Source organism: Planococcus citri, chromosome 4 (genome assembly GCF_950023065.1).
Source record: "Planococcus citri chromosome 4, ihPlaCitr1.1, whole genome shotgun sequence".
Lineage (NCBI taxonomy): Eukaryota > Metazoa > Arthropoda > Insecta > Hemiptera > Pseudococcidae > Planococcus > Planococcus citri.
In genome coordinates, this window is record NC_088680.1 from 61802412 (window position 1) to 61822033 (window position 19622).

At 35.2% G+C, this 19622-nt stretch overlaps 1 protein-coding gene across 12 annotated transcripts in view; it reads left to right on the forward strand.

Annotated features, from left to right (window-relative positions):
• PMCA (plasma membrane calcium-transporting ATPase 3) overlaps positions 1–19622 on the forward strand; it is a 246445-nt gene that overhangs the window by 166955 nt on the left and 59868 nt on the right. For 11 of the 12 annotated variants that reach the window (XM_065363486.1, XM_065363485.1, XM_065363487.1 and 8 more), the window contains 4 exons: positions 1455–1672; positions 2090–2225; positions 9186–9320; positions 10095–10130. In XM_065363486.1, coding sequence (XP_065219558.1) covers positions 1455–1672; positions 2090–2225; positions 9186–9320; positions 10095–10130 — 525 coding nt within the window. The remainder of the gene's footprint in view (positions 1–1454; positions 1673–2089; positions 2226–9185; positions 9321–10094; positions 10131–19622) is intronic. The other variant, XM_065363490.1, reaches the window with a different exon arrangement.

A 19622-nucleotide genomic window follows, 5' to 3' on the forward strand; every position in this document is an offset into this window, starting at 1 on the left:
CATCAATTTAGACCCGGCATGAAATTCGGCGCACACTGTTAAAATGCCGCCACACCGATAAAAATTGACCTCATGCCGCCACTGTGAAATTTCCTAATGACACACATTTCTAGTAGCAGAATTAACACTGATTTGCACCAATCTTTGGGCCGTTCTCTTTTGTGCCATATGTTGTAGCATATCTTCCAGATCACCTTCTCTGATTTTTTACCCATGAACTGTAGTATCTCAGTCTCAATACCATCACATCCAGGTGCTTTATGTTTTCTCAATGCCTTGACGGCATCTCTTACTTTGTCAAGTAAGATTTCCAGCTCTTCTACCCCGTCCACTTCAATTTCTGGTACTTCATTGTTGTTTGGGTTCAGTGGTTCACTCTAATATAGATTGCTGCAGTACAATCTCCAGTTCTCTAGAATCTTATTCAAATCCCATGCGACTGTACCATCCTCAGCTGTGATTTCATGTGATTGTGGTTTAAAATCTCTAGTGATCTGTTTTCTCTTCTTGAATAGAATGCTTGATTTGTTGTGGTCAGCATATTCTTATTTATTTTAAATTTCAGCAAAATTATTGATAAATTTTTTATTTTTTCCTACTCATTTCCATCACAATTGTGATAATTTTCCAATTTGGAGAAATGTCCCCATTTCAAGTTGAAAAAAATTTATGGTTTCTAAAATCTCTAAAGTTCTATCAGAACAATGTAGGAATTTCACGTTGATATTAAGATTAGAAATTAATTTCAGCTTGGTGGGTCACTTCGAAAGAGAGTCAGGGGTTCCCAAAATGTATCAAAGTGAATAAAACATGTATTGTATAAAATTCTGTTAAATGGAAGAATATTCAAAATTCGACGTTTCGAACACGTTTAAAACACTGTTTTTGCATTTGCTCCAACCTAAGATTGAAACGAATTTTGCTTTGAGGCAAAAATGGAGGGGGGGGGGGTAATGTCAAACCAAATGATTTTATTGAGCCATCTCCTTTCGGATGTTAAATAAAGCGACCCAGGGGAAAATGATCGTATCTGACCAAGTCTGGTCAGATCAAACCACTTATTAATCCGCCACCCATCGCCTTCCTTTCCCAGTTTACCTCACGTTTTTCCTGAAAATTCCGGCTTATATACAACAACCTATTCAACGCTAACGAGAGGTAAATAAATATGTAGGTAATGTAAACAATAGAATACCCTTGGTGGTATCCTGTGTCGATAATCAAGGTTCAAGTTCGCTGCATTATTTTGGTCAAATATTAATTTTCACTCATCCGTACGAATGCCGATGAAATTCCTCGAATACCTATACTTACCGTATTATTTGTCTAATATACGTAGGGTCGTGTAGGCTATAGTATACCTATATGTAGGTAGAGTATTAATATGTACATACATTGCTCGAGTAACTCGTATTTGTCTGTATACTAATACATGATTTATTGTGTACGTACAGAGGATGAAGAAACGAAGCACGGGTGGATCGAAGGTTTAGCTATATTAATATCGGTCATAGTGGTAGTATTTGTAACTGCATTTAACGATTACACCAAAGAAAGGCAGTTTAGAGGATTACAAAATCGTATCGAAGGCGAACACAAATTTTCGGTGATAAGACAAAGCGAAGTGAAGCAGATATCCGTTGGTGATATCGTAGTCGGTGATATTTGCCAAGTAAGTAATCTATCTAGTATCTACCATGGTAGCTCTTGCTTGGTGAAAAATTTTCCTGCTCCTGCACGTTGTGCGTGCTCGATGGTACCTTACCTACCTACCTATCGCTATTTTTGTAATCGCACATTCGCGTATTATTCTCCTTCCTCATCATAGGGATTCGTATACCTATATCGCCAATGTTATTCATTAATAAGCACCTACTTGCCATTCCGAACCGTATACAAACCATTACGTTAATGACTCTATAGTTCACGTATCGTGATATCTAAACATCATACTCGCTACTATCGTTCCCTATCCCCCTATATGCTGCCGTGTTCACTGTTCACTGTACGTTACTTTACTGTACGTACATGTAATTTTTATTATGTATAATATACCTGCTTATGAAAACCCGGCTACGTTATTTTACAGATTAAATATGGTGATTTGCTACCAGCAGACGGTTGTTTAATTCAAAGTAATGACTTGAAAATCGACGAGTCTTCGCTGACCGGCGAATCGGATCATGTCAAGAAGGGTGAATCGTTCGACCCGATGGTGCTGTCCGGTAAGAATCCGGCTGTCAATTCATTTTAAACGAACTAACAAACTGAAAACCGATAGATTAGATTATATTGTGGTGACCTTTAATTTTACTTTTATTGATTTCGATGCGTATAGAACATCTCAGATTTTGATTCGTTCGCTTTTGGGGATAAAATCTACCGGATGTGAATTCTTTTTTCGTGCATTTTGATGACATAAATATTCAGAAATAAATTAGGTATATGAACGAAGATCAATTCCCATGAATTTAGGTTCATAGTAGGGTGGGGTAAGGGACAATTTAGGAGGAGAAAATGCAATCGTAACCTAGAGAGCAGATTTTTAAGCACTTGAATAAAATGGTTAAAAATCCACCTCTCATTCCCATCCCCTCACCCCCCCCCCAGAAAAAAAAGAGAGAAAGACGTTGCTCTGTCGTAAAATTGCTTTGCGAAGCTTATTTTCGAAGATTGCGTATACAAATTTGGGAGTAAAATCAGAGATACTAATCTGAGTACGAGCTGCGTAGGTGTTTATTTTCTGTGACTTGTTGGTCAATTTTTATTGCACTTTGACAATAAAACTCAAAAGAATAGAATAAAATCGTGTTTATGACCACTTAAAACTTATCCTTTGGATGCCTTATGGTTTACTAAAGCGGAATTTGAAGTGATGAAAGTTTTTTTTTATTTCCGAATACGTATGCCCATTTGTATTATGAAATCGACGAAAAAATGTTTGAAAATCGAAACTCGTAGATTTTTTGGGGTTGCTGTATCTTCTTGTTGGATTTTTTTTTTTCAAATTTGCAGGTGATACGTGAAGTTTTTCGAAGCTTCTTCCTTCGGGTCAATTATTCACATATGAGAGAAGAGTTGTTTTTATAAAGGTCGAAGTACTCAACGTCGATACTAATTTATTGATCTTGAGATACACTTTTACCCTCCAGAGAAAATTCTGCAGCCTCTGTTTATTTCTATGAAAAATTGAAAACGTAAATTTTAAATAAGGTTATTGAAGAGACTCTGAAGTCTAGTCACTGGTGAAAAAGTTGTGCATTTTTAAACTGAAAATTGTGTTTTGAGATGTTCATAATTATTCGAATTTAATAATGATGAAGTTGTGAGAAAAAATGACTTTGAGCCCTCTCCTTCTTCATATTTTATCTGATTTCTTATAAGAATGAGTTCAACAATTTTCAGAGTAATTTTTCGTTTTGAAAAAAATCTTCTCTAATTTATTGTAAAAATGTTGAGCTGAATTCATTTGTTTGTGGTCGATAATTTTTTTCAATTTTAGCCAATTTTGGCTAATTTAAGCCGATTTGAAGCGGTTTTCATTTTTTACTGGAGGGAGCTGAAAATTGTAGTAATTTTCTGACTTTCGAATTGATGATGAGAAGAATATCACCCCAAAACTTGAAAGTATACGCTTAGATTTGAAAGATGGAATCTTCAATATGTACTTATTTTCATAGTCTAAAATGGACTTCATGAAGTTCATCGTCATAAAAACTTGGAAAAAAAAGTGAAACTTGTCTAAATTTTTTTTTTGGAGAGTAGACCTTTGAAAATCCTTCTATTTGGGGGGACTTTCATTTAAGAAAACCTAAATTTTGGAAAAATGAAAGCTCAAATTTTGAAACCATATCAAGTTCTGAGATGAATTTTTAAAAATTTTCCAAAAAAAAAAGGAAATCTTTGTACTTATTAAATACATATAAAAATTGATTTCAAAAAAGAAAACTTTCAATTTGAATTGAAATTCAATATTCAAACTATTCGTAATGATCAAAATTTTGACAATTTTTTTAGTTTTCAATTTTCAAAAAAATTAATTCCAAATTTTTAAATGTTTTTGTGCATTTCTTTTTAATTTCAATTTTTCTAAAAGTTTTAAAAATTTTTTATCAAATTTTAAAAATTGAAAATAAATTAAAGTTGATTTTTTGAACATTTTTTCAAAAATCTCCAATATTTTCACGAAATTTTTAGCTTTTTTCAAAGTACTCTGACATTTTAATTTTCTTATAAAACTTGCAAAAAATGTCCAGCTTTTAAATTTTGTAACAATTTTTTCAAAATTTTCAATTTTGGGGGAGGGGGTGTTTGTGATTGCATGATTGTTCAAAATGTCTGATAATAAATTTTAGAAGAATTCGAATTGGAAAATTTTTAAAATTTTCATCGTGTCACTTTTTCTTTGAGAAAAACTCGTCCAAAAAATTGTGCATTTATTTTGGAATTCGATGTGACCTTCAATTAGAGGTCACATTCACTCGTTTTCTTTTGACATCTGACCTCCCTAAGTCTTTGAAAACTATTTGGTTCTTCGTGGTTCAAATTTCAAATGTTTGAAAAGGCTATAGGTGGATAAGTATGGTGAATTTGCCCCCGAGAGCTTCAGGGTTGATATTTGCATGGAGGGTTGGTACCCTTGAGCACCTTCCGTCACGAAAGTTTCAGACCCCCAGACCCCCCCCCGTTTTTGAGAAACCCCCCCTTTTCTGAAATTACAATAGAAATTTTTTTCTCAGCCCCATGTGAACCGATTTTTTTAATTTTTTGGTATGTTGTAAACATCCATAAGAGGCATCCCCACAAAAAATTTCAACCCCCTCCCCCCATATTTTCCCCTCGAAATGGCGTTTTTTAGTTTTGTTTGCCCGTTTTAGCAATGATCATGATTCGGCACAAAAATGCGAATAGCATTTTTAAATGTATTTTTGACTCCTACAAAACATATATTTTTTTCAAAAAAAAATTTTTGGTGGGCCGTGGTCAAAAATTGAAAAAACCAACAGAGGGAGTTAAAAATGGATTCTGGTGTAAATCATTGTTTTTGGTAAACAAGGTGTCGTTTCCATATGAATCGAACCCCTCGAACACGAATATGACGCCCAATCTTATGCTACCCTCATCCACACCCCTCCAGCGCATCTGCCCCCTTCTCAATTTTTACTATATCAAAAGTTCAGCTATTTTCGTAATATTGGTGTCGTTTCCAAATGAATCGAACCCCCCGAACACGAATATGACGTCCAATTTTACGCTACCCTCATCCACACCCCTCCAGTGCCTTAGCCCCCACCTCAATTCCTACTATATTAAATATTGAGCTATTTTCATAATGTTGGTATCGTTTCCATATGAATCGAACCCTCCGAACACAAATATGAATTCCAATTTTTTGCTACTCTCATCCACACCCCTCCCCAGTGCGTCTGCCCCCAACTCAATTTTCACTATATTGAAAGTTCAGATATTTTCATAATGTTGGTGTCGGTTCTATATGAGTCGAACACCCCGAACACTAATATGAAGTCCAATTTAACTCTACTCTCATCCATCGCCTTTCAGGCTACAGCCAGCTCGACAATTTTTATTATTTGAAATGCTAAACCTATTTTCATAATGCTGGGTGTCATTTTGGCACGAATGGAAACCTCGAAACTTGAATGTTAAAGTTTGAACCTTGCGATGGTCATTGTTTTACGAGTTTTCAACCTTCGCGAAACATACTTTTAAAAGTAATAACAACCCGAGTAATTATTTGTAGAAGATTGATCAGAGTTGGTGAAAACATTTATGGTTTAGGTGGGGGCGGAGGCACTGTATAGGGTTGTGGTTGAGGTTAGCATAAAATTGGACTTCATATTCGTATTCGGGGTGTTAGATTCATATGGAAACGACACCAACATTTTGAAAATATCTGAACTTTCAATATATAGTGAAAATTGAGTTGGGGCAGAGGCACTCGAGGGTTGTGGATGAGAGTAGCATAAAATTGGACGTCATATTCGTGTTCGGAATGTTCGACTCATATGGAACCAATACCAACATTACGAAAATATCTGAACTTTCAATATAGTGAATATTGAGTTGGGGGTAGACGCACTGGGGAGGGGTGTGGATGAGGGTAGCAAAAAATTGGACGTCATATTCGTGTTCGGAATGTTCGACTCATATGGAACCAATACCAACATTACGAAAATATCTGAACTTTCAATATAGTGAATATTGAGTTGGGGGTAGACGCACTGGGGAGGGGTGTGGATGAGGGTAGCAAAAAATTGGAATTCATATTCGTGTTCGGAGGGTTCGATTCATATGGAAACGATACCAACATTATGAAAATAGCTCAATATTTAATATAGTAGGAATTGAGGTGGGGGCTAAGGCACTGGAGGGGTGTGGATGAGGGTAGCAAAAAATTGGACGTCATATTCGTGTTCGGGGGGTTCGATCCATATGGAAACAGTACCAACATTACGAAAATAGCTCAACTTTTAATACTCGTATAGTAAAAATTGAGAAGGGGGCAGATGCGCTGGAGGGGTGTGGATGAGGGTAGCGTAAAATTGGACGTCATATTCGTGTTCGGGGCGTTCGATTCATATGGAAACTATACCAACATTATGAAAATAGCTCAATATTTAATATAGTAGGAATTGAGGTGGGGGCTAATGCACTGGAGGGGTGTGGATGAGGGTAGCAAAAAATTGGACGTCATATTCGTGTTCGGGGGGTTCGATCCATATGGAAACAGTACCAACATTACGAAAATAGCTCAACTTTTAATACTCGTATAGTAAAAATTGAGAAGGGGGCAGATGCGCTGGAGGGGTGTGGATGAGGGTAGCGTAAAATTGAACGTCATATTCGTGTTCGGGGGGTTGGATTCATTTGGAAACGACACCAATATTACGAAAATAGCTGAACTTTTGATATAGTAAAAATTGAGAAGGGGGCAGATGCGCTGGAGGGGTGTGGATGAGGGTAGCATAAGATTGGGCGTCATATTCGTGTTCGGGGGGTTCGATTCATATGGAAACGACACCTTGTTTACCAAAAACAATGATTTACACCAGAATCCATTTTTAACTCCCTCTGTTGGTTTTTTCAATTTTTGACCACGGCCCACCAAAAATTTTTTTTTGAAAAAAATATATGTTTTGTAGGAGTCAAAAATACATTTAAAAATGCTATTCGCATTTTTGTGCCGAATCATGATCATTGCTAAAACGGGCAAACAAAACTAAAAAACGCCATTTTGAGGGGAAGATATGGGAGGAGGGGGTTGAAATTTTTTGTGGGGATGCCTCTTATGGATGTTTACAACAAACCAAAAAATTAAAAAAATCGGTTCACATGGGGCTGAGAAAAAAATTTCTATTGTAATTTCAGAAAAGGGGGGGTTTCTCAAAAACGGGGGGGGGGGGTCTGGGGGTCTGAAACTTTCGTGACGGAAGGTGCTCAAGGGTACCAACCTTCCATGCAAATATCAACCCTGAAGCTCTCGGGGGCAAATTCACCATACTTATCCACCTATAGCCTTTGCAGTTTTTAAGATATGATTTTCCTAGGGTTTATTTTCAAGGGAAGGGGGTTTGTGAATCTTTATTAAATCACAAAAACAGTTCAACATTTGAAATCAGCTCCTCTGAAATCCAAACAAACAACAGGTCACAAGTACGAATTTTTCATTTTTTTTTTTAATTTGAGGGTTTATATTGTGAGGTTTGAAGTGGATCATTTTGAAAAAACTAGTTGAAATTTGAAGTCAGTGCCCCTAAAGGATCTAACAACTCATGGGTCACACCAGTTTTTCAATTTTTTTTTTTTTTTTTTGCAAAATTTGAAGGTTTATTGCGAGTTTTAAGTAGATCATATTTTTAAATAAGTATCTAGGCTGAAATTCTGTGTCACATGATTTTTCATTTTTTTTTCAAATATTTGAACAAATTGGGGGGGAGGCTGAAATTTGGAAGGGTGTGACCTCCTCATTCAAAAATATCCACTGTTGGACTGAAAAAGTACTTCTGAGGTCCTTCGTCTCATTTTGGAATTTTTTTCCAAGTTTTCCAAAAATTGACTTTCCAAGTCAGGGATGGGGGGGGGTGGCGAGAAGGGTGAGAAAAAATTTTAATCCTCGAAAAATATGATGTGATGGGTATCAAGTCTTAATGTACGTTTTAGAAGGGTCTGATTAATGATTTTGATTCTGAGAAACGTTTGACCTTGACCCCAAAATAAAAATTGAACTTCCATCTACTTGATGCTAAAAATGTTGAAAAATACAACATCGATATCGAATTATATAGGTTTTTTAGCACTTTTATTCTGATTTTGAAATTCTTTGAATTGGAAAATCCGAATCGAGCCTCCCAGAGAAGGACTTGAGAGCTAGAATTTTGAAAAATACGACATGGGTATTGAATTATAGATTTTTTCAACACCCTGATTCAGATTCTGAAATCTGTTTGACCTCCAAAATCAAAATTGAGCCTCCCAAATCAGACATTGGGGCCCGGAATGTTTAAAAATGCCATAAATGGGTATCGAAATATATAGGGCTTCAGAGCTGGTTATACCTATATTTTTTTCAATAATCGTTGGGCCTCATCTAAAGCCAAGACTCCAATAAGAGCTAGAGCTCGAAGCCCAAAATTTGGAAACATGCAATATGATGGGTGACGAAATATTCGTTTTTGGGGCTGCTTATTCTTGTTTTGATAATTGTTTGGACCCCCCCCCCTCCTCCCTGAATCAACGATGGCTCTTTTCCAGCTCGGATTCGTTTTCAAATTAGAACAATTTTATTTTGTTTTCATTTTATAGAGAAATTCATTCAAAACGAACCACCCTCCCCAGTCCCCATTTCTCGAAGCAAAAATCTGCTCGTTCATAATATTTTCACTCTCAAATATTATATTTTAAGGCTGAAATTTTCATCATTCTCGTCCGCTTCTAATACACAGCTGGGTCAAATCCCTTAAGAAATTTGGGACTCCCACAGCACGTTTTAAAAAAAAATTGTTATAGGTATTTTTTGAGCTAAAACTTTTCAAAAATTTATTTTCGTAACGCGAACGAACTAATCTGAGGAATTATACGTGTTAAAAAGGGAGGGGAAAAAATCGTCGCTTACTTACCTTATTTGTACGTCATGTGCTTAATTTCTATTTTTTTTTTTTCGTCAGGTACGCACGTCATGGAGGGTAGCGGTAAAATGATAGTAACGGCTGTGGGTGTTAATTCTCAAGCCGGTATTATCTTCACTTTACTGGGTGCCGCCGTCGATGAACAAGAGCAAGAAATTAAAAAGAAGCGAAAAGGTAATTTTATAGGGCGTCTTTGCGCGTGTAATGTAACACCTTGTCGCCATTTTGTGTATTATATAAGAGTATGAAAAGTCAATATGATGGAAAAGATGCGGAAAATGTAGCACTACGATATACCTATAAAGAGTGAATTTCCAGCCATTATGTACCTATTTTTGTCTCCAGTGTCTGCCTATACCTATCTACCTAAGTATAGGTACAACACACAACGTTGTAGGATGTTTTCTATTAATTTATTATGTTTATGTTTCAGTTCGCCTTTTTCGGTTTTAATACCTAATATTTCTATCGAATATTTCCCATTTATACCAACAGGATAATTAGTTCGCGATTTAATAAGCAAAAAAAAAATCACAACCTATAGGTAAACTTTACCTTGGTTGGCATATCCGGTTATTAAAAATTATCAACAAAAAAAAAATAAAAAATAAACTCATCGTGGCTTCGGTTACAATACTTACCTATATTAAAACGACGAATAAATACAAAGAAATAAATAAAAAGAAGAAAAAAACCGTTTTAGTATTGCCTTCTAGATGTAATTATTAACATCATGTGAGAATTGCCATTTTATAAATGTATTGCCAAAAAAAGTATTGTGTGGTTCTAAATCGGTTTGCTTTTTTACGCCGTTTATTTTCTCGTAGAAGTAGAGAATCATTGTTTTCTTTTGTATTTTTTTTTTTTCGTTGTTTTGTTGCCATGTACTTTTTTTTTTTAAATTCATGTTTTGTTATCTTTCCCTTTTGCATGCGTCCCACTACAAAGAAGCCAAAAAACAGCGCAAGAAGAAGAGCTTACCAGGTGAATAGTACTTACCTAGAATTAACCGTGAAATTGCTTACGCTTTTGCAGTTCGTAGTTATAGATAACGTTTTTGTACTTGGATTTCTCTTTTTCATTTTTCTCTCTCTCTCTCTGTTTCTCTGTTTCTCTTATTCTGGTATGTTTCTCTCTCCTTTCATAAATTTCCAACGCCGGTAGGTTGGTTGGTTGGTTCGTTACCCGGAGTTATTTTTTAGCGTTAACTGGGCCTTTTCTTTCGGCGTATCTGAGCTCTCGCTTTGGAACCGGGAAGAAAACTAGGGCAAGGGAACGAGCTTTTGTATTAATACTACGACTACGAGTACTGTATCATCTGTAAAGATTTTCGGAACTGGGTTTTTTTCTCTCTACGGGTCTTGTGGGTGGTGTTGGTGTTTACCTACTTATGAAGTCACGTGTGTAAGGGGTGGTGTAGCTTTTTCTGATGTATTGGAATTAGACCCCCCCCCCTCCTCCTCTCTTAGAGCTAGCTCTCGATTCTTTTCTCGTCTTGTGTTTTAATATGTTGCAAAAATAACGCTATATTACCCATAGTTACTTGTTTGAGACAATTCTAGCTCCCTTGTTTCTATTTGCTATTTTATCTGTCTTCTTCGCTATCTCGGTGGTTTGGTGGGTAGATCAGATAGGTAGCAATAAAGTATCGCTGTTTTGTCAGGAATTCAAATTTATTACTCGACTCGAGACTTAAACGACTATTAAACGTGCGTAAAGAATTTTTCAGCGATGATTCATTTTCGTGTATTTGCTCGATTCGACGAGCCAGACGAATAATTGAATAAATGTGTCGATAGGAAGCTCAAAAAATGTCACGAAACTTTGAAATTATTTTAATGTGGCCTGGCGATTTTTTTTTTTTTGAAATCTGGTCGATTTTTTTGAGAAAATAGGTCAGCAAGTGAACGAAAGGGTGTGCCATTTTCTTAGCATTCGTCATTTGAAAAGAAAATTTCGAAATTTTCAAAAATCAAAACTTGAATAAAATTTTGATTTTTTTTTAAATTTTAAAAACTTTGAAATTATTCCAAAATTTTGAAAAATGTTGAGGAGTTTTCTCACCACAAAAAATCTTTTGAGACCGTCCGATTCAAACGAGACCAAATTAAATTGAAAGAGCCTGTTTTGGAACCCCTGAAATCGAATCTTTGGAGATTCATTTTTGAATTTTTGGCGAATTTTTGAACATTAAAAATTTTTTAAAGATGCTGATTGGTTAATATTTTTCCAAATTTTCAATTTTTCATTAAAGGTATTTTTTCATTTCAACTCCCCCCCCCCCCCACCAATCTAAAAACATCCAATTTTGAGTAGCTTTGGAACCTCCAGCAAATTTTAAAATTTTCTCTAGGATTTTCAAGTTACATTAGAGGAGTCAAAAGTGAATTTTCAACTTATGGATTCACTTTTTGAATGAATGGACTTTTATAAGCGTTTCAAATCCATCTGACATTTTTAGAAAAAATTGAAAATTTGTTAGAAGCTCCAGAAGGGCTTTAAAGAAATCGTTGTTTTTGAGTTGAAGTATTGATATGAAGCAAGAAGTGTTTACATTTGTGCGTTTCGATAAAAAAAAAAAATTATACAGGTTGAAAAAATTTGAAATTCACATTTTTTTGAATTCAAAAAAGTTAACCAAAAATTCAAAAATGGATTTAATCATTGAAATTTTGACTACGATGATATTTTGGGACACACTGTCGATATGAGGCAGAGCTCGAGATCTGAAATTTTTCTTGGAATTCATGTATTTGAACTTAAAAATGATGAATTTCGGAGGGATTAAAAAAGTCGAATGGAAGTTTATTTTTCACGTTTTGATGGATTTTCCAAGTTCCAAATTGGCGTTTAAAAAATGTAAACATTTAATCCAATTGATATGGAAAACGTAGATTTGAATTTACACTTCATTTTTGACTTCTAGAATCAATTTATGGTCATTTTGAGCCGAGTTGAAACCTTCATTTCGTAATGTAGCAGCTTGAAGTCTGGAAAATTCGTCGTAGGCTTGAAAATGGAGCTCAAATAAAATTTCAATTTTTCTTATAAGCCATGTAAATTTTTTAAAATGTTTCAAAATTCTAAAAATTAAATTCAGTGATTGAAATTTTACTCGAAGACGTTAAATACTTCAGATACTTATTTATTTTTCAAAAAATCTCCCCACCTCGACATGACTTTGGTGTTTGCAATTAAAACACTCCTTGCCCCTCCCCTCCCCTCCCCTCCCCTCCCATCCCCTCGCCTTCTCTTCCCTCCCAAAAAAAGAAATTGAAAAAATATGCATTATTAAAGAAACTTGAGAGAATTTTTTGAGGTTGAAAATTATGGATTCAGAGAATTTTTGCTGATGAATAATGATGATTTTTTTAAAAACAATTTATGAAAGTCGAAAAATGTTGGGATTTTGGTTTCAAAGTCTGAAAATTTTTCAAAAATAGTCAATTAAATTTTGTCGTTAAATTTCATCCAATTCAATTGCATTTCTTAGTTAAAAAATCAGTAATTCTACTGTACGATTTTTTTCAAAAAAGACCACAAGGGTATGAGTCAACTGCCGGAAAAAGTTTTGAATCAGAAAGCACTAAATCGACAAAGCATTTATTAAGACTTCGCCAGGTAAAATTTCAGGTGCTAAAATGCATTTTTCTAATTTTGGAGAATTTTTGAAAATTAAATTTAGGCCAAAATGAAAGAAAATCAAAATTTTAGCAAATTGGCCTAAAAACTGAAATTCTGTATTTATCTCTCTTTTGACCCCACCCCCCTCCCCCCACCCCTCAAATTGATAAGAAACAATTTTGAACCATTTTGGGTGTAGCTCTGGAACTTCCAGCAGATTTTTGAAAGATGAAATTTATGCAAAATTATACCCACTGGAATTTCCAAAAAGTTGCTGGAGGCTCCAGAACAGCTTGAAATTGCCTTCAATCAACTCAAAATGTTAAAATTAAGGTATAACGTAAATTTCAGTTTTTAAAATTCGTTGGGTAAAATTTTGTGAAAATTTCAACTTTCAAAAATCTGCTGGAGGCTCCAGAATTGCTCAAAATGGTCCGAAATCATTTCCAAACAATTTGGAGGGTCGAATATAGGACACATGCCAAATTCCAGATTTCTAGGTCAATGTGGTAAAATTTTGATTTTTTTGCATTCTGGTCTACATTTTTAAAAATTCACCAAAAATTGAAAAATGTATTTTGGCGTCTGAAAATTTGGCTGGGAATACATTTTTGCATATTTTTTCAATTTAACTTTGTCCAGTTCAAAATTTTTCTGTCAGTTGGAATACTTCCCTCGTCAGAATGAGAAAATATTTTTGAAATAGAACCCGTCAATCTCCACAAACAACCCCCCTCCCTCACCCCTTTGAAATTCCACTTCACATTAGCGAGGATTTAATATACCATACCATATAACAATTCAACCAAAATAATTTCTCCCCAACGTAACTCACCTATAGGTACTCGTATTCTTCACGCTAGAATCAAATCAACCCCTGGAAATAGCAAACGATCCCTAAATACTGGTACAAAAATAACTCTCCCTCGACTTAATATACTACGTAGGTATAGGTAACACATGCGAATCCGAGCCCAGCACCGTGACTTCCGTATACTTTAAAACGTTCCAGTCTGTAGTGTAATCGTACCCCATCTTTATCGAGCTCACCTAACCGAGAGTAAATCTTTCATCGGTATGTGAAAATGCGATGAAGCTCGAGCTTCGATCCGAATAAGTATTTTCGCGAATAAGGAAGGATAAAGAAAGGAGGGGGAAAAAAGAACCTCGTGCACATTACAGAAAAACCTATCCGCTTGAATGAACTTTCAACGAATCCGCAAAAAAATTCCTGGCTACCTTGCGCATGAATTGTTTTCCATGCTGCTGCAATTTCGCTCCAGCGTAGTTGGTTCTTGTAACATTTAAGTGTATATCGATACCCGTATTTCGTATATTAACAAAATCGTAATTTTTTTGAGTAAAAAGAATGAGAATCATTTGCTCATTTATTTTATATTGTGTACTTGCGTTGGGGTGTGTTGTTGTTGTTTTATTGTGGAGGTTTGCAGTTGATGGGTTGGAATTGTGATTTGGGATGGGTATTTGTTCGTTTTGATGGATGGATTATTGGATTTTTCGGGGATGGGGGTCTTGTCAGGCAGTATTTATTTGTGCCTTAATAGCCTAGAAGTTTTTTGTGGGAGCAAATCAAAGATGAGTTGTAAAAGAAAATGTTTAGTGAAGAAGTCAGATTTTGAGAAGAGGGGGTTGGGAGGAGACGAATCGAAAAATAAGGTCATATTCGAATTTATCAAATTTGAGAGCATTCCACTTGATGTGTCACCTCTCTGATCAGATTCGGACATTCCATGGATCCTATTTGATCTGGCCTGATCAAATCAGTTTCAGATCTGGTCAGAATCAAAGTTTTGATCGGTGATCAGAAGACAAGATTGATCAGGCAAAATCAGATCTGATTAGATCCAAAAATTCCCAACATATATCTTATCAGATCTGTCCAAATTTCATCTGATCAGAGTTTTGATCAGATTGGATATATGTATTCAGACCTGATCAGTTCCAAAATCATTTTCTCCTAGGGTGTGACTTTGGCATTCTTTTGAGTGAAAAAAAAGATCAGATCTGATTAAATCAGGAAGTTGACTGTGCCTGAACAAATCTAATTTGATAAGCGCCCATAGTTATGAAATTGTATTCATTAAGAAAGAAATGATCAGATCAGTTGAAACTTTTTTAAACTTGTTAGATTGAATCTGATAAGACTTGTTTAATCCGATTTGAACAAAAATCTGATTAGATTATTAGCAGATCATGATGTTTTCTGAATCCAATCTGATCTCATCAGACCTGATCAGATTCAGACTTTTTCCTTCAGAATTCAAGAAGTTCAAGCTTTTTGTTGCATTTATGTAGGAAAATGGCTCCAATAAAAACATGAAAACTTTAGAAATTTTCTGAATTTGATATTTTTTGTCTGATCAGATCTGATCTGATGAAACAATCAGATCTGATCTGATGAAACAATCAGATCTGATCCGATGAAAAAATCTGATTTGATCTGATGAAACAATCTGATCTGATCCGATGAAACAATCTGATCTGATCTGATGAAACAATCTGATCTGATCCGATGAAACAATCTGATTTGATCTGATGAAACAATCTGATCTGATCTGATGAAACAATCAAATCTGATCTGATGAAACAATCAGATTCTGATGAAATAATCTGATCTGATCTGATGAAATAATCTGATCTGCTCTGATGAAACAATCACATCTGATCTGATCAAACAATCATATCTGATCTGATCAAATATATCCACGTCTCCTGAGCAGATCTCAGAAGACATTTTCACTTTCCTCAGAGCAGATATTTTATTTGATTTAATCTATTCAGACTGGCTCATATCAGATCAAATATGCTCAGTTATAAACATTGTCAATTTCCTGATCCTGATCGAATCAGACCCTATCTTGAACATGAGATCTCATTCGATCCGATCAGCCTGGTTCAGGGTTGTTTGATAAGATATGATCAAGCCAGTTTGATTAAATCTGATTGGATTGGATCAGATCAAATTCATGGATTCTTCAGATCCAATTTAATCTAACCAGATCTGGTCTGGTTTGAACATTTTCCCCTGCAGGTATGATTTTCTGTTCAGATAAGCGCGTATCAAATCAAATTCGATCAGTTTTCTTGATCTGATCAGATCTAATTTTTTCCTCTCAGGAATTGAATGTGGAATCTTCAGATGAAAGTCAAATATTAGATCTGTTGATAATTGATATTTGAGCATATCTGATCTGATAGGCATCAATCTGAACAAATCAAATCAGATCATATCTGTTCAGGAGAAAGTGAAATCATCTGATGAGATCTGCTCAGACCAGTTTATATCTGCTTGATCAGATCTGATTGAATGAAATCAGAGTCAGACAATCTGATTTGACCCAAACTGGTCAGATCTGGTCAGATTTCTTTCAATTGGATGTAGGTTTATTCAAAACTGACCAGATTCAATTAAGGAGATCTGAATGGATCTGACCAGATCTGAATGGACCTGATCCGACCTGAATGATCAAACAAAATCAGACTTGATCTGGTCCACAAAGTCTCTGAACTCAATTAGATCTGATAAAATCTGATTGATGAAATCAGATCAAACCCTAAAATTCCCCGGATCCAATTGAATCTGATCAGATCTAATCAGATCAGAGTTTTCTTCGGATTAGATCTACTCAGGCCTGATCAGATTCATTCCAGGAATTGAATGTGGAACTCTTCAGATGAAAGTCAAATATTAAATCTGTTGATGATTGATATTTGAGCATATCTGATCTGATAGGCATCAATCTGAACAAATCAAATCAGATCATACCTATCTATGTGAAATCATCTGATGAGATCTGCTCAGACCGGTTTATATCTGCTTGATCAGATCTGATTGAATGAAATCAGAGTCAGACAATCTGATTTGACCCAAACTGGCCAGATCTGGTCAGATTTCTTTCAATTGGATGTAGGTTTATTCAGAACTGACCAGATTCAATTAAAGAGATCTGAATGGATCAGACCAGATCTGAATGGACCTGATCCGACCTGAATGATCAAACAAAATCAGACTTGATCTGGTCCACAAAGTCTCTGAACTCAATTAGATCTGATAAAATCTGATTGATGAAATCAGATCAAACCCTAAAATTCCCCGGATCCAATTGAATCTCATCAGATCTAATCAGATCAGAGTTTTCTTCGGATTAGATTTATTCAGACCTGTTCAGATTCATTCATTTTCCCCTGAGTTATTCAAATTAATTTAATAATATCAGTATGTTTTAAGCTTACAAGAAAAGCTGAATGATCCGACCAGTTCTGAATGGACCAGATCGGACCTGATTGATCAACAAAATCAGACTTGATCTGATCCAGACAATCTTTGAACTCAATTAGATCTGATAAAATCTGATGATGAGATCAAATCAGACCCTAAAATTCCCCGGATCCAATTAAATATGATCAGATCTAATCAGATCAGACAATCAGAGTTTTGTTCGGATTAGATTTATTCAGATCTGATCAGTTTTATTCATTTTCTCCTGAGTTATTCATGTCAAAAAAATGATACTGTATCAGTATGTTCTAAGCTTCCAAGTGAAGCTGAATGATCCCTGAGTTTGTTTTATTCGATAGATAAGTCTTTTCATGACTCCCTACAATTTGTTCTGTCTAAATGAATTTTCTCAAATGATACATTTTCCCAAAAAATATTGATGTTTTGATCACTGCGAAATGATCATCCAAAAATGCTCACTAGATTCAACCATTTTTAGCGAATTTCACCCCCTCAAGCAACCAGCTACATTTTAGGAGGAAAATTGACCCATTTCAGGGTCACCATGGCTACTCTAAAATACCTTTTTATGGGTTCAAAGCCCTCTAAATTTATGAGCCTCGCTTTTTTCTCTCAAATTTTTACGTCAAACTGGATTAAAAATAAATTCACGTTGAAAATGGGACAATCCATAATATTCAATCCTATAAGACGTAGGTATTCTAAACGCCATAAGAAACCAGGAAGCTATTAAGGCACAAATTAACATCATTGGGATTTAATTCATCCATAAAAACGAACAAATAGGTACTTCATAAATCTACGAGCAGTAAGTATTGATGTTACCGATAATGGTGTTTGTGAAACACATCGATAAATCCCACAACAACCACCCCAACACGGTATACGTATAACGCATGCGAACCTGACATGAGAGTATACCTATTTTTTTTTTATCCGTATCTATATAGTGCATGCTCGTTGTGGAAAAAAGCCCGGCAAGGCAAAAATTCGCCATTCATTTGTTTAAATAATGCAGATAAAAATAAATAGAAAATAAATTGGAAAAATTGTATAAAAGTTGCGAAAACTTTATATCGGCCAAATATCATAGTAGATACCAGAGTGTTACTCTATAAAAGACGCGGGTGAGAGCGATGACGTCAATTTCGTCGTCATAAATCCCACTTCGAAATGCTGTGTAGGTTATTCGGAGCGCTCGACACGCCGCGGATTCCTAAAGAGAGCGGTATTTAAAATACATAGAAAAACCGAGAGAGGTCTTCTCTCTTCTTTTTTTTTCATCGTATCGCACTCGCTAGCGAGCGTGTGTGCTGGTGACTTTGTGCTGTAGTGTATGTATGTATGTACATAGATATTGGCGAAAAAGTAAAAATGTCCTTCTACCCTATGTGCGTAACTTAATAACGCGTATGACGTAAATTACTTGTATTTTAATGAGAAACATTTAACGGTACCGAGTGGATCTATAAATACGTACGCGGCGGTTATCACCGTTATCCTTGACCTATTCGGCACCATGTATTTGGACAAATTACACTATCTATCGTATACGAGACCATTCTGAACCCTCTCCTCATCACTCTCGGTACGACGACGACGACGACCAATCCTAAACCTATAAAGAGTCGTGTATAAATAAAAAAAAAAGGGGGTAGCAAAAGTTCAACGAATCCGCGCCTCGCAGCAAGCTTTTCAGCCTAGATATATACTTAATATAATTGCCTATATATACGTATGTGATCAGAAAAAAATCACAATTACATGTTCTGAATCTAATACATGCCAAATGCTTCAGTTTTTTTTAATGAGCTCGTTCAATAAGTAAATGCACGCGCGCATACGCGTAGTGAGTAGGAAAAAAATCAAATAGTAATTTTGATTTTTTTTGTTCAGCCATTTAACTTATTATATATTATATTGTACATATACGTACATACGCTGTTACACAACTTACACTTATTTTATATTATACTATAACAAGCTGAACATTTTTTTAGATTGCGAAAATGAAAATTTTTATTAAAGAAGTGGTTTTTTCACGCTTGATATGTTAATAAGTTTTTGATTTATTGCCTATTATCGTCTAAGTTAGGGTTTTATTTAAACGTGTAGGTATTTGAGAAAATATAGTGTACTCGTTGGTGTCTGATTTAAACATATCGTATATGTTTGTATAACAATTTGACGTCGAAATGTTCTCATCTCACACGTCAGTTTATGTACGTCGAGGTTTTAAATATGAAAATCTGAAATTCGTCTACGTATGTGGAGCTCTGGTTGGAGGATTAAAATATGAATATAATCGAGAGAAAGTTGTATGGTTAATTAATTTCAGTTTCACCCAATCGATCGAGTTATCAAGGGCGAAATAACATACGGATGTGGTTGGCTGATGATGATGATGATGATGATGATGATAAAATTATGTATATGTGAGATTGGGTTTAATGTTTATAAAAGAGAGTGTATAACGTAGGGTGGAGAAATAATTACAATTTTGTTGGTATGTGTATGAAGGGTGTTCTGTTGAACGGTGTGAATAAATTGTCCGGTAATGCGGCAACTGGATTTACACTAGGGTAGATTGG